The sequence below is a fragment of the Rhinolophus sinicus genome, chromosome 14, assembly GCF_057876585.1.
Source record: "Rhinolophus sinicus isolate RSI-liver-muscle chromosome 14, RSI-T2T, whole genome shotgun sequence".
Taxonomy (NCBI): domain Eukaryota; kingdom Metazoa; phylum Chordata; class Mammalia; order Chiroptera; family Rhinolophidae; genus Rhinolophus; species Rhinolophus sinicus.
The window spans coordinates 70,529,418-70,555,624 of record NC_142514.1 but is presented as its reverse complement, the minus strand read 5'-3'; the positions used below and the strand labels follow the sequence as shown (position 1 = coordinate 70,555,624).

At 33.6% G+C, this 26,207-nt stretch overlaps 2 protein-coding genes across 12 annotated transcripts in view; one reads left to right on the top strand and one right to left on the bottom strand.

Moving 5' to 3' along the window:
• Positions 1–7,219, bottom strand: part of CCDC18 (coiled-coil domain containing 18) — an 89,136-nt gene extending 81,917 nt beyond the window's left edge. For 2 of the 10 annotated variants that reach the window (XM_019752732.3, XM_088791333.1), the window contains exons 1-5: positions 5,555–5,770; positions 4,545–4,681; positions 3,869–4,043; positions 1,827–1,985; positions 1,328–1,434 (exon numbers count right to left, since the gene is read on the bottom strand). In XM_019752732.3, coding sequence (XP_019608291.3) covers positions 1,328–1,434; positions 1,827–1,985; positions 3,869–4,043; positions 4,545–4,681; positions 5,555–5,563 — 587 coding nt within the window. In that variant the 5' untranslated portion in view covers positions 5,564–5,770. Of the gene's footprint in view, positions 1–1,327; positions 1,435–1,826; positions 1,986–3,868; positions 4,044–4,544; positions 4,682–5,554; positions 5,771–5,793; positions 6,852–7,084 lie in introns of those variants that run through there. The other 8 variants (XM_088791330.1, XM_088791332.1, XM_088791331.1 and 5 more) reach the window with 8 other exon arrangements.
• On the top strand, positions 6,990–22,697 carry TMED5 (transmembrane p24 trafficking protein 5). 2 transcript variants are annotated; one of them, XM_019752756.3, is made up of 4 exons: positions 6,990–7,464; positions 12,495–12,592; positions 16,813–16,996; positions 19,670–22,697. In XM_019752756.3, the coding sequence occupies exons 1-4, from the start codon at positions 7,276–7,278 to the stop codon at positions 19,886–19,888; spliced, it is 690 nt and encodes a 229-aa protein (XP_019608315.1). In that variant the 5' UTR covers positions 6,990–7,275; the 3' UTR covers positions 19,889–22,697. The 2 variants fall into 2 exon arrangements, with proteins under 2 accessions (XP_019608315.1, XP_019608321.1); XM_019752762.3 differs by having other exon boundaries at positions 7,079–7,464; positions 19,633–19,866.
• Positions 22,698–26,207: the final 3,510 nt, after the last annotated feature.

Below are 26,207 nucleotides of genomic sequence, written 5' to 3'. Positions count from 1 at the left end.
AGACCTAGCCAGACAATCAGCTCTAATGCGTCTTTTGTAGCAAAAATTAATATAAGACCCGGTATTATATTATACTATATTGTATTATATTATACTATATTATATTAGACCTGGTCTTATATTACAGTAATAGAAGACCGGGTCTTATATTAATTTTCGCTCCAAAAGACACATTAGAGCTGATTGTCCGGCTAGGTCTTACTTTCGGGGAAACACGGAAGTTCAACATTAGAAATTCTATTAGTTTAAACCACTGAGTTAAGAGAAACAAATATTTAATAGGAGACAGAGAAAAGGCATATTTATCCTTTGTTAACTAAGAGTTTAAATAAGGAATAAAAGAATACTTCCATCAAATGATACATATATAGCTTATATCCTATTTCATACTGAGATACTAGAAGCATTACCATATAGTTCAGAAACTAGATAAAAATGACTGTTATCACCACTATATCCAATGATTTTTTTCTGAGTTGCAAAAAAGCAGAAATGAAAACATAGTAAGTATAAATATATAAAAGAAAAGGCAAAATTTTCTTTTTTTGCTAATATCATTAACTACCTGGAAAATCCAAGAGAATCAAATGAAAAATTATTATAATAAGAGTATGACAAATAGTCCAATTACAAAATAATTATATTACACAAAAAGTAGCAGCCTTTTCTTACACCACCAATGAACAAAACAAGAACAAATTCACAACAACCAAAACTATAAAATACCTAGGAATAAACATAAAATATGTATTACAAAGAAAATTGCAAATTTCTAATGGTCATGAAAGATGACTTTAGTGTGTATCTGAATCAGCTGCAGGACTTGTTAAACAATAGAAGGCTGGGTCCTACCTCCTAGAGTTTGTGATTCGGTAAGTCTGAAATAGGACCTGAGATTTGCACTCCTAACAAGTTTCCAGATGATGCTAATACTGCTGATCCCAGAACTACAATTTGAGAATCACTAAAATGGAGTAATGTGCTATTTAATATGCATATATATCTCATTTCAAAGCAGAAGAGGATAAATTATAAATTGCCTAATTCCTTGCTGTACTGAGTATACATTACTATGTAAGGCAAGAAATGAACTAGTTCATATTTAATAAAAGCATGTAAATAAGTATCTCAGCTTAGATTTAGTCTTTTTTAGCCCCCATATACTGCAGCCAAGTGGAGTTATGATGGACTGAACACAGATTCAACATGTTGTAAAATAGTCTATAGCCACTATAGACTTATTGGGGTGGAGAACAAGATTTAACAAGATACATCAAAAAGCAGAAGTAGGAAATAAAAATTTTAAAGTCATAAAAAGTATATTTACCTCAAAACTTTATCTTGAGCTGAAACCTCTGCTTCCAAATTTATAATCTGTTCTTCTAAGATTGGCACATTGGCTGCCTGTTGGTGAGCAGATTCAAGCATAGAGACCTAAAACAAATAAGGTAGTTCCTAGATGGTGGAAACTGGTTAACCTTTCTCTCTGTTCTTTTTTCAAATTTATAAAGTTTTCAACAATGAGAATGTATTATTTTAAAAAGGAAGATAAATAAATTATATTTCCTTTGTACAAAGAACCACAGAAACTGGTAATCTTAAGATTTTAAGAAGCTGACTTATCTAAATGCAGACTATACAAGTTCCCCTGATTCATTTTCAGATACTAAAGTCATATGAAACTGATTCCATAACATATTGATACTATATTATCATAATAAAAATTATACATAACACATTAAAGCAATACAAGGAATAGTTTTCCAATTATAAATCTTTAAGTGATGAAGATTCGGTTGACATAATCACCAATTCAAGAAACATACTTTTGCTCTTGACTGTGTTAATTCAAAGTGGACAGATTCTATTTTAGTCATCAAAGAATGATTCTGTGAAACCAAACAGGCATTCTGTTGCCTAAGTTTATTAAGTTTCTCTCGAAGACTTTTGATCTCCTGATCCACGGGGGTAGATGGAAAAGATATCTGAAAAATGAAAAAGAACAATTTATTTTTATTCCATTAAGCATTACATGTTACTGTAAAATGATGAACAATTATCAATAAAATGACTAAGAGCTCAAAAAATGAGTTAAGATATTTAGTGAATGTTGGTGAGATATCATTCTTCCCTAAACAACACAGTGCAACAACTATTCACAAAGCATTTACATTGTATTAGGTACTGTAAGTAATCTAGAGATGATTTAAAGTATATGGGAGGATTGCATAGGTTATATGCAAACACTATGCCATTTTACATAAGGGACATGAGCATGTTCGAATTTTGGTGTCTGTAGGGGATCCTGGAACCAACCTTCCGCAGATACCAACAAAGGACTGTATATCATTCTAAACTCGGCATTTTTTACTTAAGTGATACATCTTGGCAACCTCTCCACAATCAATACAGTGAGAAACTCCTATTCTTTTTTTTCCATCAACTACAGTTTCCACTACATGTCTGTTCAATCAATCCCCTATTACTGGACACTTGAGAGCTATTTCTAATCTTCTGTTGAGACAAACAATACCTCATTTTGCACTTATGCAAGCGTACCTATAGGGTAATTTTCTAGAAATGGGATTTACAAGTCAAGGGTAAACACAGTTTTGTGATTTTGGCAAAAATTACTAAATACTCTCCATAGGGGTTATATAATTTTGCATTCCTACCGCAATATGAGAGTGCCTATTTCCACCTATTTTTACCAACAAAATAGTGTCAAACGTTTGGATGTCTAACAATCTGTTACATAAGAACTGGTACCTAACTATAATTTTATTGCAAATTTATTATGAGTGAAAGTGAACTTTTTTTTGGTTTGAAGATCATTTTAATTTCCTTTTTTATACATGTCTTTTGCCCATTTTTCTATTGGGTTGTTGATCTTTTTAAGGAGCTCTTTATGTATGGAAAAGATTAGCCTTTTGTCTTTAATAGGCATTACCAATATTTTTTCTCCTCCAATTTGTCATTTCTCTTTCGATTTTGCTTCGGGAAAAACAATGATTTCAACTAAGGCATAAATATGATTAAAAAAATAATCAGCAATTTGAATTAGGATATAGATCATGTTTCCCAGAATGATATAATCTTTGTTGACCTGGAACTTGAATTCATTTTCTAAAATGTAGGCTCAGTCAAACAGCTTCATTAAACAGCTTTCTTACAAAAAGATAATCTCTCAATTGTTGACTGCATGAAGTGGGAAGAGCAAATTTTTATCAAACAAGATTATGATCTACATATGCAACCATATATATACTCGGGTAATAAAGAACAGGAAGAAGAGTAGAAAAGCAGATAAAGGGTTGACTAAAGTAGAGGGGTAAACACAGGGAGATATTTATACGGCTGAATAAGAAAGAAGCACAGAGAGACAGACGAGTTCCAGACCAGGGAAGATATCTAAGATCATCCACAAAATTCAGCAATAATGAAAATAGAATATCATTTTCTATTTTCACAATAAAAAATGTGAAATGCTATCACAAAGCACTCTGACCCAGGTTATACAGTAAGCATACTTTAACAACTTAATAAATAGTTGATTACCTATTATGTATACGGCATAGTGTTAAAATCAAGGGGGTTTAATTTATTTGAGAAAACAAAACATTTAATTGCAAAAAGGCGATAAATATAAAAGTTTAAAAATAGAATAATACACCAAAAATAACTATTTTTCTGTTAAGACAAGACCATAACCATTATATTTAAATTCAACAAGTCTTTAGCACTATAGTAAAAGACTGGAAAACATGAATAAGGCATTTGAAGAAAAAAAACTCAAAGAAAAACTATTTTAAGTAGACAGGTCAAAAACAAACACTACTTTTAAGTAAAGAGGTCTAAAAACAATAACCTTATCTCTTGGCTTTTTTTGAAAAACAGTACTGCTACTGGGCAGTTTACAAACTTTTTTATAAGGTGAGTAATTCAAAAGTCCAAGCTGGCTAGGCTGAGAAAAATCTTCCACAATGAGCCTTTCAGACCTTGAGGGATTAGAGGCATAATCAGAATTTTCACTTGGACTAACACTAGAGAAAAAAGAAAAAATACATTTTAGTTCTTAGGTAGTTTAAATGTTCAACTCCAAATTTCTGTATATTATATAAGAAAACAGAAAGAAAAGCACCTGAAATGCTGCTGGAAATCAGATTCACAGTTATGAACCTAAGGCAATGTTTCAACCAAATTTTTAAATAGACCAGTTAGTTTTAAACTACCAATCTATGTAGAATTTCGAGAGCCTCTATGCTAGAATTACTTAAGACTAAAAAAATAGTCATAATAGATTAATTACACCCAAAACATGTATTTCACAGAGTCCTAATACATGAAAGGTGTTTTCCTAATATGTAAATGATTTTCTAATATTTCTATTTTTTCCTAAACTGAGTTATATTCAAAATTATAGAACATTATTTCGTATTCTAGAGACATATTAGAAACACAGTAAGTAATAATAAAATTCATACATTTTACATTCATAAATTAAAGTCATACTCTGAATTCTATATGTGATTCTACTTACTTACCTGGATAACTCTTCCCCTACACTCTGCAAACTCCATTCTGTTATCTTCAGTTCATGTCTTAAGGAAGCAACATTTGCAAGCAAACTTTCTTCTTCATTGTCTTTATTATAGTAGTCTGGTGAATTAGATGCCATTTCCTAAAAAAAAGAAATGAATTTACTGTACCTTGAAAGAAAGAATCTTTGGTGTCAGTTAAAATACTCCAACACTAACAGAATTTAACTCATTCTTTTCTACTAATAGAATTTAACTCATTATTTTTCTTTCTCCGATGTTGTGAAATCTTTCATGGTGATTTAAAACAAAACAAAACAAAACAAAGCCAGGGTCTAGTTATTATAGTTCCCCTTTCCTAACCACATTTTTCTAACAAGTGTGTGAACTAAGTATTTTTATTCCATGTTAAAGATGAAGAAACTAAGAATAAGACAAATTAAATAACATACTCAAGGTCACACAAACTAAAGGAACCAAGATTTGAACCTAAGTCATCAGAATCCAAAGACCTTATAATTATGCCACATCGCAATTTTCTTACTATAGATCAATTTCAATATGAGGTGCTTGATCTTACATAATCACATTACAAGCTCTAAACATCTGATAAAATTAGTATCATTCATATTTTGCTAAAGGCAATTTATTACCAGATAAAGATTATCCCCTTCTCTCATTCACAATGGTTATAAAATTTTTAAATTACACACATTCACATCACAACCACAGAGATCAAAATAACATTTGGCAAGTTAACTCATAGAAATATATAAATAAAAGCCTTTGTTTCTTCAACAAAAGTGTATCTCTAGGGTTGTGAAATTCTCTGCTAAATACCTTTGCACATAAAAATCGTGATAAAGGGCAACATTTTATTAATAATACAATTATGTATGAAAACACATTATTATTCATAATTAATACAATTAAATGAAGGCTTTATAATCTCCACTACTCCTGTAGATCTTTCTTCATAATCTTAAAATTACAGTCCTCTTTCAGATCCCATTTACCTTTGCCATTGTAGCATCTCTCTTTCATCACTCTTCTAGAATTCTGACCACACCTAAAGATCCAAAAGACCAGCAGTCCTGTGTATTATGTTCAGGACTGTAAGGCACTTAGAGAAGCTCAGTATTTTCAGTGCACAAATGATTACAAAACTGCCCTTCCTTCCCCTCCCCCAGCTAAAACAGCATAACAAATTTATTCCCTACTCAAAATTTCTCTGAAGAAGATTAAAAACTCTCACCTTATTGGAAGAAACTATGGCAGGAAATTAAATATTATGTAATCTTAGAGAAAATGTTTCTATCCTCTTTCCGTTTTCCCCACAAATTCGCTTCCGCTTAAGTGAGAAGACTCTCCCAGATAAGTCAACGGCTCAGGTCCTCATTCTGCTTTATCTTTTCAACACCTATAGCTTCCTCCAGGATGGTGAAGGAAAAAGGGGTAAAGAAAATTTGGGTAAGTTCTAAAATGTCATTTGACATTGTGGTCCAACTAAATTAGGTTTTATCTCTGACATACTCTATGTATTTTAATATATGAGTTCTCTAACCCTCCTTTAGTATCAATGAATACGTTTGATATTCAAATATTATTTTTTCCTAGTGGGCCATTTACTGTCTAATGAAGATTGTTTTCCTCCTTGTAGTAGTAATAAGTTTACCTTCACTGCCTGTACATACGTGGAAAAGCACATCATGCACCTACAAGCCCTAACGTCATTTTTTGACCCAAATAACAATGCATTTGTAGCTGTATATACGCACACTCATCACAACGATGTAACAGGAAGTGCTGTAGTCAAAAAAGATTTCTCACTTTGGAAAGTCATAGCTTTATACAGTACTGTCCGGTATCAAGAACGCTCAATTGGACAGAATTGATCCTACGTTCATCTAGAAATTGAGGCAACTATGAAATCTTCCTCTCCATTTTTCCTCAAAATATAACCCTGCAGAGCAGCGTGCGCAGAAGGGGAGAGGACCAGACGAGGGGTATCCGAGGATGCCAGGAGGGAAAGGAACAAAATTCTCCCAAGTAGGCCTGTTTCCACCCTCCAGGGAGCAGTCGCCCACCACCCAAGTCGCAATCGGGAAAGAGATCCACTCGATGACAGAAGCCGCCGCGCTTTCGCCTGCGTTCGGAAGCCTGGGACCCTTTCCCCAGCCCAAGTGGTGCAACCATCAAGCACAACACGCGGAGGTACCAGAGGAACCCGCCTGCAGAGTTCGAACCGACGCGGGAGCCGTTGGTGAAGCGCTTCACGGACGCAGCCCCACCTCCCGCGCAAGCTCAACGTGAGGCCGCGCAAGGGGCGCGGCGCCTGTTGGGTATCGTGGTCTGAAGGCGCGTCCCAGACTCCACTCTCGGAACTACATTTCCCACAGTTACTCCCAAGACACCCATTGGTGTAGGGGAAACCATGGGAACCTGCGGCGGTCCGGGTGTGAGGCGAGCGGAGCTGACGCCCCGCCCGAGGGAGCCGAGACTGGAGGTTGCGGAAAGGGACTACTGGCCCCGCCCTCAGTTCCTACCCTTTGAAGGTCCGCGCTTCCCACTCTGAGGGAGCGTTTGCCGCCGCCGCCGCCGCGGCCGCCACCTGGAGTTTGTTCAGGCTCCAGGTTTCACTGCCAACCACGAGGAGTCCAGGGAGGAAAAGCGGAGCCAAGGTGCCAATAACCCACACCTCCCACGCCTCTTCCAGCCCGAGATCGCCCCGGCAGGGATGGGCGACAAGATCTGGCTGCCCTTCTCGGTGCTCCTCCTGGCTGCTTTGCTCGCAGTGCTGCTGCCTAGGGTGGCCGGCTTCACGCACTCCTTAGACAGCGACTTCACGTTTACCCTTCCGGCTGGCCAGCGGGAGTGTTTCTACCAGCCCATGCCCCTGAAGGCCTCGCTGGAGATCGAGTACCAGGTAAGTGCGGAGAGTGAGCCAGCCTCCATCCTTTAGCCCAGCTCGCCGTGTCGTCGCCCCTCACTCGCTTAAAAACTTCCTGTGGCGGGCCGGGGTGGTGAGGCGAGGGCTGCCCGGGAAGCCGGCCAGCTCTGCGCAGGCGCACGAGGCTGGGCTCTCGGTGGGCCGGGTACCGAGAAGTTAGGCGAGACCTGGAATTAACTTTCCCTCTCCCCTTTCCTCCGGTCGGAAAGAGGCCAGTACTGGTGATGTCGGAGGTTTTTCTGTTTCATAATACGCCTGTCGCGTTGTTAGCCAGTACACGCTCCAGTTGAGAATTTCACAATACAGGACTGATACACGTTCTCCTTCATCATTGGACGAGATGATGACACTTGATTTATTCACCCCACATCTTCACTCTCATTGCTTCAGTTAAGGATGTTTGACTTGTGACCATGTAATTATGACTAAATCCGATTTTGGAAAATTGTGAAAGGGGCTGTTGATGTATTTAATGGTACATTATCAGTTATATATCTTATTTTTTAATCAAAGAAGATCTAATTGTATGTTAAAACTTTGTAACCTTTCATTTAGCATTGTAAGTATTTCTCCCATATCATTGTTTCTTTTTTAGTATCTGCATAATATATAGGGAATAGCCTTAATTTATGTAGTAATTCTGGTAGAGAGTAATTTCTTAGAAGAAATTTTGTTAGTTTCACACAGCTAATTCCCACGATTCTAGGTAGCACTGCAAAAAAAAGATGCATTGGTGCGGTTCATCTTTTAAATTTTTGATAACTTACTTAATTTATAATCAGATGTTAATTTTTAAAGATGATGTAGAGAATTTTTTTCAGTAACAGGTAGTGTCACATATAGAGCAAAGTTATGTAGAATTTTCTTCCGAAGGGACTTCAGATTATTTATAGATTTATAAGGTAAGCATAGAGAGTAAAGTATCTAAAGTCACATAGTGAGCAAAACAGGCCATAACTCAACGTTTTTTTGATTTCCAGTTCAGTTACTGAACAGTTACCATGTGCCAGTAATTGTGGGTGGGGAGGAAATGCAAGAGTCCCTGTTTTCAAGGATCTTAATATTTAAGGTACTGGCTCATAAACAGGAAATTTCAATAAAATATAGTTAAGTGTTATTAGAGGAGGGCCACTTCTCTGACATTTCAGAAACGGATTCCTGGAGAAAATAAATTTGAATCTAGAAAGATGCTTAAGTGAGACAAACATGAAAGGAAGAGGGACATTTCAAGAAAAAGAATAAAAGAAATAGACAGTTCTGAAAATGTGTGTGTTTTGGCAGTGGGCAGTATATAGTGCTGAGTTTTTATTAGACTTTAAACTAGAAAGTCAGGATAGGAGTAAAAGAGCAAGATTAGAGAGATGAGGAGGCTGCATCATGATCTTAGCCTTGTGCGCCATGCTAAGTAGCTTTGCCCTTATTCTGTGCAAGCACCATTAAAAATTTATACAGCATGGAAACATAGTCAAAAATGTTTTTCAGGTAGATCACTGGGTACAGTGTGGAAGATGAGTTTAAGAAACTCAAAATTAGAGGCAAGGAAATCAGGGAAATACTCCAAGAAAACAATTCGTGTTATTCAAAAATTCCTCAGTATTTAACCAGGTATTAGGGAGGGAATCTATTTTAACTACTGACCTCTTATTATTAAGACCACCAGCTCTACAGATAAAATGGCTGGGTTGAAATCCTCTCACTACCTGTGTGATTTTTGAACTTTGAACAAGTTACTTACTCTCCAACTTTTCAATCAGGGATAATAGTAATAATTACTTCATAGATTTGAAAAAATGAGTTAGTAAGTGTTCATAGACCATCCCTGACACATAGTAAATACAGAGGGTGCCAAAAAAAAGTGTACACATTTTAAGAAAGGAAAACTGTATTAAAATTGTAATACTCAATATATACCGATAACAAAAGATGAATACCAGTCACGTTTGACTTCTGCAATTACAAGAGGTGCTCAAAGTGGTTACCATCAGCGTCCAGACACTTCTGATTACTAGGAACCACTGCTTGAGTAGGATTGACCAAAGTGTCCACCTGTGTACATTTTTTTGGCACCCCTGGTATAAAATGAATGTTAGTTTTTTTACATTTACACTTCTTGTGTTACATACTTTGCATCTTTTAGTCACTCTTAAAGGGACTGTTCTCCCAAAGCATTCTCCCTACACAATTTGTTTCCGCTGAGAAGTAAAATCGTTTAATATCTATAATCCCAGAGGGGTTTGTAGAACAGAGATCATCTTCAGCCCTTTGTTTGCATTTTCCTACTCCATGATTAATTTTCCATTAATTACAAGCTACTGGTTTTTGTCTTAGTTTATAAAATTTCAGGGAACCAACATTACAGACATTGCCCTTGGGTTACTGTGACTTACTGAAAAATTGTAACTATTTCTTACTTTTCAGGTTTAGGAGGACACTTTTAGGATAATTGACAAGCCCCACATTGTATTAAGTTCTTGACATTTTAAAATGTCAATACATATATCTTATGAATAAACTAGAGCATTCATTTAAAAATCTACATCTTTATTGTGTGCTTAATTTGTATCAGCAATATGCTAGGTGCTATGATACAATGATAAGTGAGAATATAGTCTGTGCCCTCAGTCTTGTATGGGGACAAACGTTAATCAAATTATTACACAAATAAATGTGAAATTATAATCCTATAAGTGCTATGAATGTACATGCATACAGCTATGAGAGTATTCAATAGGAGGATTTGATTTTATCTGGTAACTGAGAGAAGACATTCCAGAGTAAATGGAGTTCAGATGTGTAGAAGAATCGGGCTTACTAGCCATAAGTGGGTGAGTAGAACAAAGTGATAGCTAAAAAAAACAGTATGTGCAAAAGTTTTGAGGAAGAAGACAGAAGACTACTTTTGAGGGACTGGCACACTATTACTACGACAGCTTACAGACGGGAAAATGGTACCCGCCCATCATGTTCCATTGAAATCATTGGGAAGTATAGTTTCAAATTATGGTATTATTTTTTAATAAGTAATTTATATTTTAAATATTTGCTTTATATATTTTTAAGTTAGCGTCTGTGTTCTTAAATACCGTTTTAAAAAATTTCATTAAGCCTAATAGCCACTACCAATAATATCTTTTAAACTTATTTTTACTGAAATCTGCTTCATTTTGTTATAGCTCGTTTTCTGATTTAATGTGTTTTTTTTTTTTTTTTTTTGGAGGATAACCTTGAGTAATTCTTTTGGAATTTTTTGAGTCCTTGGATCTGAAAATGGTTTTACTTTTTGCTCACCTCAGTAAATACTATAATTTTTTTACTTGGGAACATTGAAGACATGGCTCCATTGTGTTATTTTGTAGTACTCTACTACTTGTCATTGGACGTTTCTACCATGTTTCCCTGAAAATAAGACCTAGCCGGACAATCAACTCTAATGAGTCTTTTGGAGCAAAAATTAACATAAGACCCAGTCTTATGTTAATTTTTGCTCCAAAAGACACATTAGAACTGATTGTCTGGCTAGGTCTTATTTTCCGAGAAACACCGTCGGTTCTTTTTAGATTTGTTGGAAAACTCAAGTAGGATATTTGGATATTTTTTCATTTATCCTGTTTCAAATCTGTTAGACACTTTCAGTTTAGTGAATTTTATCTCTTGAAGCAGGAATTTTTATTGTTATTTGATAATTTTCTCCCTTCGTTTCTCTTGGTTCTCCCCTTTGAAATGCTTATTAGATGGATCATTTCAAATCTTTAGCTCTGTTCTTCATGAAGGGTCTTACCATTTCCTTCATACTTTTCACCTATACTTTTTCACCTTGTTCTGAGAAGTCCTTGGCTCCTTCTAGTTCTGATTTTTCATCTCCATCCGTGTTCATTCTGCTATCATGACATTTGTTGGCAGTGGACACTTGAGTTTTGAGATGTTGGTACCTAGATCTATCCTTTGCTCAGTGATCATCCAGAAATGCCTTCCTAGATTTCCAGTGTTGTTACAGATTATTTGTATTATATGTTTTCTTCATTTTACTGAGATTTAAAGAAGAAAAAGAATTACGTGTATTTAGCTAGTCATTTGAAACCAATTCTTTTGATCAGTAAGTAGAGCGAGCACAGGAGCAGATAATCTTTTTATATCATTCCATTAAAGGCACTAAGAAAAATAAAATGGGAGTGTCATATAAGAGAAAAAAGAACACTTGTAAGCAGAATGCTGAGTTCATATTTTGGCCATGGCACTTATTTGCTGTATCATCTTGGGAAAATTACTTCTGTGCCCAAGTTTTTTTATATTTTACTGAAATGAGTGAACAATAATAAGACCTACTTTTTAGAGTTATTGTGAGGAAAAAAATTAATCCACATAGAGCACTTAAAAGGCAATGTGTGGCATAAGTTGTAATTGTTAACTGATAGCAGCAGCAGGACATTTTGGGATAATAAAGGAATAGATTGTGTTCATTGGACAGTAAATAAATAGCCTACTTCGAATATACAGTTCATATCGGGGAATAAATACAGTTCATATTGGGGAATGAATACATTGAAGAAGTCAGTTGGAGTCAGATTATGGAGGTCTTGAGTTCTAGGCTAAGAAGTAGCGAAGTAGCTAATTATTATTCAGATTTTATTGAAGAGAAAACAAATGCAGAAAAGTTACATAGCATACCCTAAATTGTCTAAGTAAAAGGTTCACCATTTGAACTCCTTTCTGTGTTTCTTTTTACTCTGCAGGGCTTCTCAATGAAGGTATTGTTTTAGGAAGATTATTTCAGTAGCACCCATAAGGCCTAAATTTAAGTGATAGCCAAGATGAATTGGTAGGAAAGGGATCACTTCCAAAAATGAATGGAATTGAACTTGATCTTTCTGCTCCTTTCTAGCTCTAACATGAGTCCATTGACTTTCTTACCCCTCTGGATTTACAAAGAAAATCTTTTTACCATATGATCTATTTTTTTTCCCAGAATTTTTAATATGTGTTCTTCTCTTCTGTACTTTTTTCTACAGGTTTTAGATGGAGCAGGATTAGATATTGATTTCCATCTTGCTTCTCCAGAAGGAAGAACCTTAGTTTTTGAACAAAGAAAATCAGATGGAGTTCATACGTAAGTAATCTCTTAGTTGATTCCTTGGTCTAAATAATACCAGTAGGCTATCTGCAGAGCAGGGAAATTTAGTACATTTGATACTAAATATCAGTATTAAATTATTCCACGGGAGCATTTTAAACAGTCTTCAATAGTGTTCTAAAAGTTTTTTCCATTAACCATTTTATTTTTGTTCAGGCATTTGGCATTGATCCTAACTAAATTTTTTTCCCTTGTTCTGGTTAAATAGAAGAGTATTCCGTAGGTATTGCATTCAATCTCTTGTGGTATTTTAAACCTGCCTTTCTGGCTAGCACAGGCTTCCCATTACTGTAAGTAACTACTGTATTTTCCTGAAAATAAGACCTAGCCATACCATCAGCTCTAATGTGTCTTTTGGAGCAAAAATTAATATATGGCCCAGTCTTATATAAGACCGGGCCTATTATATTGTATTATGTTATATTTATTATATATATTATATTTATTATGTATATTATATTATATTAAATTACATATTATATTAAAGATCCAGTCTTATATGAAAATAAGACCAGGTCTTAATGTTTGCTCCAAAGGACGCATTAGAGCTGATGGTCCGGCTAGGTCTTATTTTCCGGGAAACACGGTGTAAATTACTTTAACTATAAGTTACTGTTCCAAGTATGTATCCTAAAGTTTCTTGAGCTGCTGGCTATATCATCTTTGTCCATTCTTGTATTTCTTAAAACATTAAAGTACATCTCAGTGTAAAAAAAATTTTTTTTTTTTTTTTTTTTACTCAGACCTCACTCTTTTTAGACAGAGGACCTGAAAGTAAAAGCTCTCACCATAGGAAACCATATGGAAAGAAAATACTTGTTATAATGCTTTCAGTTTAAAGTTTGACAAAAAGCCATATATATTCTCTTCTTACATCTCACTTCCATTTTTCATCTCTCTTTGGTGGTTCCCTGTTCCATTCTATTGTTTTACTATATTACTTTCTTTACTCAGTATTGTTACTGTGTTAAAATTAAACTAAGTTTATAGGAAGAATGAATACCGAGTGTCTAATATTTGTCATAAACTAGCCTTTGCTTTATATATGCTTCTAAATTAATCATTCCAACCCACTATGAGATAGATTCTTTGATCCCCTAATTCCCATTTTACAGACAAGGAATCTTTACAGACAAGGAGGCTCAGAGAAGTTAAATAAGTCTGCAGGGATACACATTTATTAAGAGGAGGAGGCAGGATGGACCAAAATTCTTATTTCTACCATACGATGCTTAGAACATCCCTGGCACATAGCACTATGTAAGTACTAGCTATTACTATAATTATTGGTCTTTGATAACCAAAGTACCTGGCACATAACTCATAGTAAATACTAAATACATGTATGAATGAATGGTGAGGGGGGAGGGGATATCTCCACCATAATTTTTAAGATAGTCATTTCAAAGTGCTTTTTAAAATGGCATTTTACCTGTGCAGAGCTCAGAAAAAAATATCTGCATATATTAATAAATATAATAGAGACGAAGTGATTTAAAAAGTCAGTTTATGCTTTCTCTTTGATAGGTATCTGAGCAAGAACTAGAAATGTAGTTCATCCTTAAATTTCAGAATAGAAAATGTATAGAATTTCTGTCAGTTTTTATTTCTCTCCAATTTTCTGCTTTCTTTTCGAGATAAATATTAATTTTTAGGGGACAAAAGTATCTTACTACTTTAATGCATAGAATTACCTCCCATTATAACACTGGGAGACAAGAATGCGTTTTTATAAGAGTTCATATTTATTGAGATCTTTTGACGTGCCAGGTCACTGTTCTAAGCACTTTACATGTATTAATATATATTATTCACCACCATTCTATGAGGAAATTATCATTTTACCAATGAGGAAATTGAGGCATAAAGCTGTTAGGTACATTGATGAAAGTTATACAGCTAGTAAACAGCAAAGCCAGGATTTAAAACCCGCGGTCTAACTCACTCTTAATCTTTACACCAAATTTACATATCTACTTTCTAAAAATTAGATTTCAATAAAAATTTTATCTTTAGCTACATTAACTTTTTAAAGGCAACTGAAATCTCAGTTATAGCATTAAAATCTTTAAAACAAATACTGTCCTTCCAGAAGTCAGGGAGGGTTAGTAAAAATTTCTCCAAACAGAGCCCTTTAAAGCTTTAATAATACTTGTTTGTCTAGTACTGCCTGTAAAGAGGAGTTATACATAAATTCATTTTTCTAAACAACTGAATTAATATTACCCCAACTCACTCCAGAACTTACACATTTTGGACTACTTATGCTAACTCTTTATTATACTTGACAGGAAAATTTAGTCAATTTGTCTGTGCATTTTTATTTGTATATTTTGTATTATTTGTAGTAATAAAATTCCTTTCTACTAAAAGCAGTCTCGACACAGATTTAGAGATTAATATACGAATGACTGTAAAGTAGTATAAACATCATCTTTACACACATGCCAAAGCTCAGACATTTAAGTCACTGTTTCTCAAACTTTTTTTCATTTTTACCCATCTCCATGCAACCTTTTACGATATTTTTTCCTAATCATCTCCCCATGAAATTTTAATACCAGATATACTAAATATGGTTTTGTACTGTGTATGTATGTATGTGTACATACACACACACGTACATTTTACCGAGGATGCCAAAAAAATTTATACACACGACTTGTGTTCATCTTTCGTTATGGGTATACATTGAGTATTACAATTTTAATACAGTTTTTTCCTTTCTTAAAATGTGTGTACATTTTCTTTTGGTACCCTCTGTATATAAAGAGTAGGTACAAAGCTTACCCTTTTTATCCAATGCTGGGTTAAGAACAGCTAAAGTTGAGTTAAATAAAATTAAGACTAAACAAAATAAAAAGTTAAAGAGCTATTAACATTAAATTTAACTTTATGTAATAGGCATGACATTTTGTTTCGTTTTTTTCCTTTTAAAATTGTTCCCCATGATTGAGGAGATTGCAGAGAATGCAGACAGGCTCTGAGCAGTATTGTAGAAAGATCAATTAACTTGCGAGTCAGAAAACCAAGCTTTGTCTATGGCTATAACAGGCTGTGAGATCATGGGCAAGTGTCTTCATCTATGTAACTCTTACTTTACTTACCTTGGAAAAGTAAAGTATGCCTACTATCAAATAGGATGTAAATTTTGAAGGGGGTATATAAATATTGGATATTTTTATTTATCGTATATATGTTAAGAGTCAGTCACATTTCAAAGTAGTTAACTTCTATGTTTAAACAAAAATAATGAGTTGGAAATGGGGAGGGAAGAGATGGAGATTGGCTTAAAAGATGAGAATCACATGTCGTGTTCAGAATGCTATAGAAAAATAATACAAACCACCTCAAAATTTTAGCAATCCAGCATACTGCAGATAAGACAATTTCAAAATCATTTAGACTAACCTTCCATGAATAATCACAACAAAAGGTAAAACAGAGTTTGAACAGTGTTTTTTGTGGATAGCAGTAATAAATGTCATTATCCTGTGCAATATTTTCCTTGTTAAAGTTTCTTTCCACAAAAAAAATTATTAGAAATCCACTTTGATAAATTAAATCTGCCCAGGCCAGTTATCTTGAATGTGAAGCCAATGTGAAACTAAGATCATAAGGTTAGTTTAAATGTGAATTGCATTTATTCAGTAAAGACAATGCCACTGAGAGTAAAGCTCTGGTTTTTGGCCACTAACCTCATCCCTAACCTTTGTGAACAGTATTACAAAGATGTACTTAATTGGTAGGAGGCCTGGAAAAAAGTATTTAGGAAAATCCATTACTGTTTTTGAAAACAAAACTCAATTTACAGATTAAACTCAATGGAAGGGAGGTTTATAGTCATATTTGCATGAGTTGAACTCATGGTAAATTATTTTAATAACATAAATATTGAAGTTCATTGTGAGGTATCATGTATCTAGGTTTTTAATTCTATCCTTTTCCAAAAATTAGGTCATCATTTACCATAGTTTACTGAGTAAAGGCTAAGCACACCTCTATATATATTACCTGAATATATATTTCCACTTTGTCTCTTTCCCAAGAAATTATAAATTTATCTTTAAAAACTAAGGAAGTCTACCAGTAAGCTGTGCAATTATTATAAACCATTTCTTCTATCTGTAGTAGTTTCTCCTCTGATCCCAAATAGAAATACAGATAACTGAAGACATGTCCTTTTTTTAATACAGGGTAGAGACTGAAGTTGGTGACTACATGTTCTGTTTTGATAATACATTCAGCACCATTTCAGAGAAGGTTATTTTCTTTGAATTAATCCTGGATAATATGGGAGAACAGGGGCAAGAACAAGAGGACTGGAAGAAATATATTACTGGCACAGATATGTTGGATATGAAACTGGAAGACATCCTGGTCAGTATGGTATTTTAATAAAATAAAAATTACTAACATCCAGAGACCTTACTATGTGGTAGGCAGTGAGCTAAGAATTTTATCTGCATTGTCTCATGTAATCCTTACTTAACGCTGAGGATTAGCTCTATCTTGCCCATGGGGAAATTGTAGCTTAGGGAGATCACATAACCAGAGTGAGGGAGAACTAAAATTTGAACACAGACTCTTAACTACAAAACTCCGTTAGAATATTCCCTAACAGAAGAATGTAATGATCTGTAGCATACTTGCACATAGCATTAAACTGAGTAATTTGTAAACACTTAAGATGTAAAGGCGTTTTTCTCACAGCACCGTTTTTATAACATGAAATTTGATATTATTTGATTAATTTGGGAACACTGTTTGCAATACTCAGACCAGACCTAGCAGTTACAGAAACTAGCACTACACTTGGGAGTAAAAATTTTTAGGATATGGCGTCTTTGCTTGAATTGCTTTATGCTTTGTTTCTCATAAACATACATAATGAAACGTGCATGTATAAGAACCTATTTGCTAATAATAGTACTACCAATGATGGGGGCAAGGTTATAACTTCAATCGCAGCTAGATGTAATCAAATGATAGAATTTACTCAGTGTTATTTATAAATAACATATACTTCTATTGTAGAAATTCCTGCAGGAGAAATAACATGGTTATTGCAAGTCTGAAACTTTATAATACTCTTATAACACAAACTATTTTATAATACGATATTTTGACTATTTCCGTGTTTATTTTAATTTTTATTGTATTGAGGTGACATTGGTTAGTAAAATTATATTAGGTTTCAAGTGTACATTTCTATAATATATCATCTGTATATAGTTCACCACCTAGTCAGTTCTCCATTTGCAGTTTCTTAGGAAAGGAACTATCAAACAGCAGAAGACACTATATATATATATATATGTATGTATGTATGTATGTATAGTTAGCTTTAAAATTTGGAATATTAAATGGTATCACATGCGTAATTCCTTGGTGCCTGACCTCTCTGAACCTTGGTTTCTTAACCTGCAAAATGGGGATACTACCTCTAGAGTGGTGAGAATGAAATGTGATCTAAGCATGTGTAAGTGTCCGGCACACAATGTTTTAATCTTACCTTTTCCACCGGTGTTACTCTGAATACAAACTGAAAGGATTAAGTTTGATTGGCATGAGTTTTTTCCATGACAGTTTTTTATTTCACCATGATTTCATATGTGCATTAAACTTAGTTGAATTTTAGAACTGGAAAATGACTTAGTTGTTAGTCTAGCTCCAACCTCCCTCCTTTTCATTCCATTTTATAGATAATGAACTGCCTTAAAGTGAAAATGGAAATGATGGATCCATAGTTCCATCTTCCCACCCACTTTTAAAATCTCAATCATATGAATATACTCTTCATTTAAGATGTACAAGAACAAAATACAAGTATAAATCTTATTAGTACTTCACTGCATTCTCAAGAGATTGACTTTATTTATACAGTTAAACAAAATGACCAGAAAATTCAGATTTAAATACGACTTAAAATACTTACAAATCCCTTTTTAAGAAAAATGAAATGTCTTTCAGGAATTTTTTTCACTTACTTTCTCCAAATTTTGTATCACAATAGCAAACTTGAATAAATAATTTTATGTTTAACTATCATTAGGATATTGAAGAGAACTATGCCTGCTCTTTTTGAGGATCTGAATCCCATTTTTTTGAAAGTATTTTCATTGCTTTATAAATATGCCCATTGATAAATGTTACATTTTGTGGTTTTGTAAGTTTAACACAGCAGTCTGAAATTTTGATTGTATTTTGTTTTGCTTAAATGAGGATTTTAAGCTAGTGACACTCCAGGAAAATCCGTTTCTAGTATTTTATTTTTGATATAAATACTTTGACATCATTTCATTTCTGAACAAATTAAGTAAAATTAATACCTTATATTCATATAGTCTATAGTTTTCAAATTATTTCTGACCAAGTCCCTACTGTAAAATAGTTTTTTTGGAAGACATGCAACTTAGAATACATTTTAATAAGTTTGTTTAATGAATGTGATCTTGGAACATGTTTGTATTTAAAAGAGGTTATACTTTTGGATGTATAGTATACACATCTAAGGCTAAGAATATTTTCTAACTTCACTACTACTTTGTGAGATAAAAACATTGGGTGTTTTACTAAATACTAAATTGGACCAAACTAACACTCAAAGAAGAAAATATTAACACACAATGCATTAGATAAATACCTAAAAGCTGTTTGCCAAGTAGATTTTTTAAAACTTAATCATTTTCTTATGGTTGCAAGGGCTAAGAAAGAGATAAAGTATGTAAAATTCCTGGCACTATTCCACTCAAATACATTTTTGTATTTTTTATTTTCAATTCACAGTAGCTGTGCTCCTTTGTTAAATCACTATTTATAAACAATACATATATATATATATATATATATATATATATATATATGTATGTATATCCAAACTATTATATAACCTTACAGAAGATCTTTAGGTAATCTAAGTAGTATTTGTTCCTTAATTAAAGTTGTTTTGGATATAAAACTAATATGAATATCACAGTACTATAAAACACATTTTAAAATTAACTTAAAATTAGAATTCTTTTATAATAAAATTATTTTCTTTGTCCCCAGGAATCTATCAACAGTATCAAGTCCAGACTAAGCAAAAGTGGTCATATCCAAACTCTGCTTAGAGCATTTGAAGCTCGTGATCGAAACATACAAGAAAGCAACTTTGATAGAGTCAATTTCTGGTCTCTGGTTAATTTAATGGTAATGGTAGTGGTGTCAGCCATTCAGGTTTACATGCTGAAGAGTCTATTTGAAGATAAGAGGAAAAGTAGAACTTAACATTCCAAATTAGTGTACTTAACATTGGAAAAAAAAAATGACAGAAAAATGCAATAAACTATTACAGTCAAGAAATGTTTTTTTCTAAAATGTCTTTTCCAAGATGTTTTCAGTCATTACCATAGTGTGAAACAAGTATAATTTTAATGAGAAAGAAGTCTTCACTTTCTTCTGTGCAAGTAATCGTATTGCTCCAGTTGTACTTACGTGTATAACAGGTATTTTGGAAAGTATAACTGAAAGAAGCCATATTAATAATGGCATTTTCCAAAGTTTAAAAAAATTTTGCAAATGTCATAGGTGACTGATAAATGAACTTTGGGCCTAAATGCAACACTGAACAATGTTTTTAAAAGATTCTCTTACTCAGAAGTTTCTTTGTAAATGTGGCAATTACAAATTAATTGTAGACATTTTCAATATATCAAGTTATAAAACACCTGAGAATTACCTAGTCATGGATTGAATATATCTTTAGAAGACAAAGACTCAACTCTTCTGTTTTACACATGGCATCTCTCTTATAATGTAAATCGAAGCACTGCTGTGAAAAGCAGATTTGTGAGACTTTTATAACCAAATATATTTCAATTTAAAATATCAGCAAAAAGTATCAGTTTTATATATTTATCCTATACTCCCAAAAGCTGACATTTTGATAATTCTTAAAAATGCTAAGTTATACTTATTAAAATTAGGACAAATTTTCTTTGACATGAAGAATACCTAAAGGTTGTTCAGTCTCTTTAAGTATACATTCTGTTTAATCCTTAACTAAGGTATAGGATTTGAAAATTAAATCTGAGGGAAATAAATTTTATTTTTCTATTATTTGTCATCTTATTGACTTGGATAATGCATTATTACCAGCAGTTGTAAAGGAAATATTGCTAGAAGGATCTGGGCCTAACAAATATCTCCTTTTCTGAGTTCTCAAAATCAGTAAAAAAAGAACTAGTAAAATTAAGAAAAAAACTGAGGTAAGCTTGAGAATATCTGATCAATATCTAGATACTTAAATAAACTAAGTATCTGGAATCTGATTGGCTCATCATGACCCAATCCTAATACAAATCATGAACTAATTTCCAGTTAACTGGAAGAAGTATTACTTGGCTGAGTTTTATTTTTTACAACTGTTTTATTCTGTTTTGAATAATCTTTTATAAGTATTCAGGTACATTTTATGAAATATAAGCCCTACTGTAAGGTTTAGCACTGGGTACTGTGTTTCCCCGAAAATAAGACGTAGCGGGACAAGCAGCGCTAATGCGACTTAGCGCTGCTTGTCCGGCTACGTCTTATTTTCGGGGAAACACAGTACACGTATTTATTACAATTTTTATTATAACTTTCATGAAATGACTTCTGATCATTTTATTGATTCAAGTAAGGATTGGAAACCCAGGTTTAAATACTCCATACGTGATTAATTCTATGTAAAGTCTGTGCCATCCTAGCTTATTGCAGTCTGTGGAGTCTTACTCAAATACTAGTAATTTAGCTACATCATGAATTAAATAGAATTTTTAGGTTATATCCATTTGTAATATTGTTTATGACAAATGAGTCAGAAACAATCAACTTACAAATCTGAGTGTAGAACCCTTGTAGGTTAGGACCGCTGGAATTTCAAGCAATAAATGACATCCAGAGAGAATGGTTTTATTTATAATTTACACTCAGAGTGGTACTAAAAGATTTATTTCCCTCCTTATGCCTTTGAGAGAACAGAAACTTAGATTTCCTTACCCTACTCTGAAGCTTTTTAAAAATGAGAGAAATGCAATATGTATATGATCAGTTACCTTCATTAGCCGAGAAAGTGCTTTAAGTGTTCAGAAGCCCCTGTAGCACATGCAAAACAAGGGCTAGTAAGATCATTGCCTCTGAGGGGCCCTCCCTTTTCCCTCTTCTGTTAACCTCATAATGAGAAGCAAACTTATAGTACTATAACTAATAAAACAGTACAGATATCAACTACTGCATCTTTTCTATAAAGCTGTGATTAATAATTCTACCTCTTGTGTAAGGCTAGTTACTATACTGTACTCTTGGTTCCTTACCTAACGATTTGTTATATCATCTTCTACATGATTTGTACCACTGATGTTATACCAATTCAGTAACTTCTTACAATAGCCTTATTTGGAAAACAAAGAATTTAGGAATATTGAGGACAATTTTATTTTTATAGACACGAAGTGAAAAGAGATGATTTAAAAAGTATGTTATCTTTATTAACCAAAATAATTTGTAAGCAAAGACTAAATTCTTTAATATTTCTAAAGGTGTATTATCTGCCTCAAATGGTTTAATGTCAGTATTCAATTTCAAAATTAAAATTATGCTAAAATTGATTAAGCTATCACTAATAGCTTTTTCTCTTCAGTTTTTAGTTAAACTTTTAAAATACTACAATATATAAGGCCTAGCGTTTTGCTGATTTACATCTGGATCATTAATGATACGCTTTCATGTGAATGCCAAGGCATAGAGGGTAAATAATAAGTGGTTGAAATAACATTGAAATAAATTACAAATTCTAATGTAATTTTGTTGTTTATCCTTCGTAAGCATCATTATGTCTTAAACTGACAAAAGACTGAGTATCTGTAATTGTATGCCTCCCCCAATGAAAATTCTTTATCTGAAATTTTTTAAGAAACTGAACATGCATGTAATGGTTATTCATCTGAAGTGTAATAATGCAGTGTTGCTCCAGTTGCCTCAGTTGTGAACAGACAGCCGTATTAAATGAGCAATGAATGCTGCACTGAATATATATAATAAAAATTTTTAAGTCTAACTTATCTATGAGTCATTGTAAATGCTATCTAATCCTTAACGTCTTCATTGATTTTATCTTAGCAAGTGTGCTCTCCCTTCTCTTTAAAAACCCAGTTCTCCACACTTCTTATTGTTTATTATTCTACGCTGCATTGGATTTCTGTATATGTGTACTCATCTGTTGCCAAACATGCATTGTAACTAAAAGGTGCTCATAATAGAGACAAAGACCATCAGTTCTGAAAGTCTGGGAGCTTGTTCCACTCCTCTACACCTCCCCAGAAATGGATTGTTTAGTTCTGGAATATGACTCCAGAATCGTAAATTAACCAACACAATTTGGGATCCTGGTGTCCATCACCCTTGGACCATTCGTTAACTGGGTGACCTTGGGAAATAAAAACTCCATTGAGCCTATTCATTTGTAGAAATATTTTAAGTAACACCTTAAAACTTAATTAAAATGGCATATTTTAAAGTCCAGTACTTGCGGGAGGTTGGTGTATTATTGGTCATTTTCTTCATATCATCTCAACAAGCCACTCTTCCTCAGTTCTACACGCTGGGGGAATTCCTAAGGCACCTTTCTGCTTCTACACTCCCACCACATTCAGGTATCTGGGCTTCTGGAAGGCTTGTTTCATTAGAAACTGGAATCACTATACTTAATATATGTACGTCTGGGGGAAGGGCACAGAATAAAAGAATCTAGACCTAAGATGATAGATGAGAGAAGGCACCCTAAGATATAGACTCTGGATCCCTGAATCTGAAAGAGAAAGGCAGGAAAATGCAGGGCAGGGAAAATACTTGGAGGTCTTCAATGACTATGAGTCAACAGCAAAATGAACAATGAGGAACAGTTACCCAACAGTGAAATGAACTCCCTTATGCATAAGACTACTCACCCATCCTGGTAGTTTCAAGTGGCAATAGTGATCAGATGTTATAAAAAAGGGATTATTTCTACATCTGTTATCAAGTGGGAGGATGGATTAATAAACCTATCCTTTCTACTCATTTCAATTCTAAAAGGACTAGTAATGCCATTTGTAGGAGAAAACTAAAAAGGCCAGAGCTTCAAGAGACACATTTTAGAGTTCTATTTTGCTGGATTCTTGCTTGATATTCAAAAACAAATTCGAAATTAAAAACAATACCATTTACAATCACTCCAAAGAAAATGGCATACTTTAGGTATAAATCTAACAAAACATGTAAAGGATCATATACTGAAAATGATTAAATGCTGGTCAAAGACATTATAAATGGAGAAACACCATGTTTATGGATTGAGAGTTTCAACATAGTTAAAAGGTAAATTCTTCCTAAATTAATCTATAAATTAAACATAATTCCTCAAAATCCAGCAAGGTTTGTTTTTGTAGAGAGAGACAAGCTTATTCCAAAAATTTTATACAGAAAGGCAAAGAACTAAGAATAGCTAAGACATTTGAAAAAGAATCAAGTCTACTGAAGTTATAATCAACACTGTGGTATTGGTGGAGGGATAGATACATTAGTGGAACAGCATAGAAATACACCAAAACAAGTCTGTTTTTTGACAAAGGTATGAAAGCAACTCAATAGGGAAAAGGCAGCCTTTTAAACAAATAGGCTAGAGAGACTGGGACAAACATGAATTTAAATGTAAAAAAAAAACTAAAGCTTTCCAAAAAAAAAATGTGAGGAAATCTTGAGGACCTAGGGCTAGAGAAAGAATTTTCACACTTGATACCAAATGCATGACCCATAAAAGTAAATACTGATAAACTGGACCTCATCAAAAGTAAAAATTTTTGCTCTACAAAAGACCGTTAAGAGGATGAAAAAATATATGCAAACCACATACCAAAAAAGGATTAGAATATATAAAGAATTCTCGAAGCTTAACAGTAAAAGTAAAATTCAATTAGAAAGTAGGCAAACAATATGAACAGACATTTCACTGAAGATACATGGATGGCAAACAAGCACGTGAAAAGACGTTCAACATCATTAGCCATTAGGGAAATTCAAGTTAAAACCACAATGAGATACCACTACACATCTACCAGAATGGCTAAAATAAAAAACAGTTACACCACCAAATGCTGGCAAGGATGCAAGAGAAATCGGGTCACTCATACATTCCTAATGGGATATCAAATGGTAGTCACTCTGGAAAATGTTTTGGCAGTTTCTTAAAAAACTAAACATGCACTTACCATGCAACCCAGCATTTATATCCTTTGCCACTTATCCCTGAGAAATGAAAACATATTTCAAATAAAAACATGTACCCAAGGAAAGCAGCTTCATTTGTAATAGCCCAAAACTGGAAACAACCCAAATGTCCTTCAGATAGTGAATGGTTAAACTTTGGTAAGTCTGGAATATTAGGCAGCAATAAAAAGGAACAAACTATTGATACATGCAAGAAGGGAATTATGGTTAGTAGGGGGAAAACCAACCTTAAAAGGTTACATTGTATGATTCCTTTTATGTAACATTCTTGAAATAACAGAATTGTAGATGGAAGATAGATTAGTGGTAGCCAGGTGTTAGGAATGGAGTAAAGAAAGGGAATGTGGTATACAGGCAGTCTGAGGGAGAACAATTCTGTCTTAATTGTAGTGGTTACATAAAATCTACATGTGATAAAATTACATACAACTATGTAAACACACACAAATGAGTGATTGTAAATTAGGTGAAAAAGGAATAAATTGGGTGGTACCAACGTCAATTTTCTGGACTTGATATTGTACTTTGAGTATATGAAAGATGTTACCTCTGGGGAAAACTGTGAAGAGCACACAACTCTGTACACAAACTGTACATTTTTTGTGACTTCTTTTGTGAGTCCATAATTATTTTAAAATAAAAATTTAAAACGGCAAATTTTATACCTGAAAGACATTAGCATGTTGGTATATACTTATTTTTGAATGAGCCCATGGATAACAATTTACTCTACCTTCATATTAAATAAAACCCAAATATTCTCAGTGAAAAAGTGATTGTCATTGTAGTTGTTTCAATTAAGAATTTAGTTATTAGTAGAAAGGTAGAAACAGGGACCTTAAGGGATTGAGCCGGATCATTTCTGTATGAAATATGAAAGAAAAATCAAGTCGATCTTTTTCCTTTTTAAAGCAATTCCATATTCTAAACTGTTGTCTAAAGCGTTATACTGTGATGAAGTGATTATTAGAACACTGCCATTGGAAGACCAAACCTAATTCCCAAATGTTACAGAATCATCGTCTGTCAATCTCAACAGAAGGTATCCCTGACTTTTTCAAATGCTGGCTTTTCAGTGGACATGGCATATAGGTATAACGAACATCTTGAACATAAGATGATTGATTCCTTCACCCATGAAGGTAACAAAGTCTTTTTGCTATATAGAATCTTCGAATTAAGGTGTATACAGCACATGCAACTGAGAAGCAATTTATTAAGTGTAATACAAACTACTAATAACTCTTAAATGCCACAGGGACATAAATTTTTTTTTAAATGCACTGGCAGCTACTACTTCACT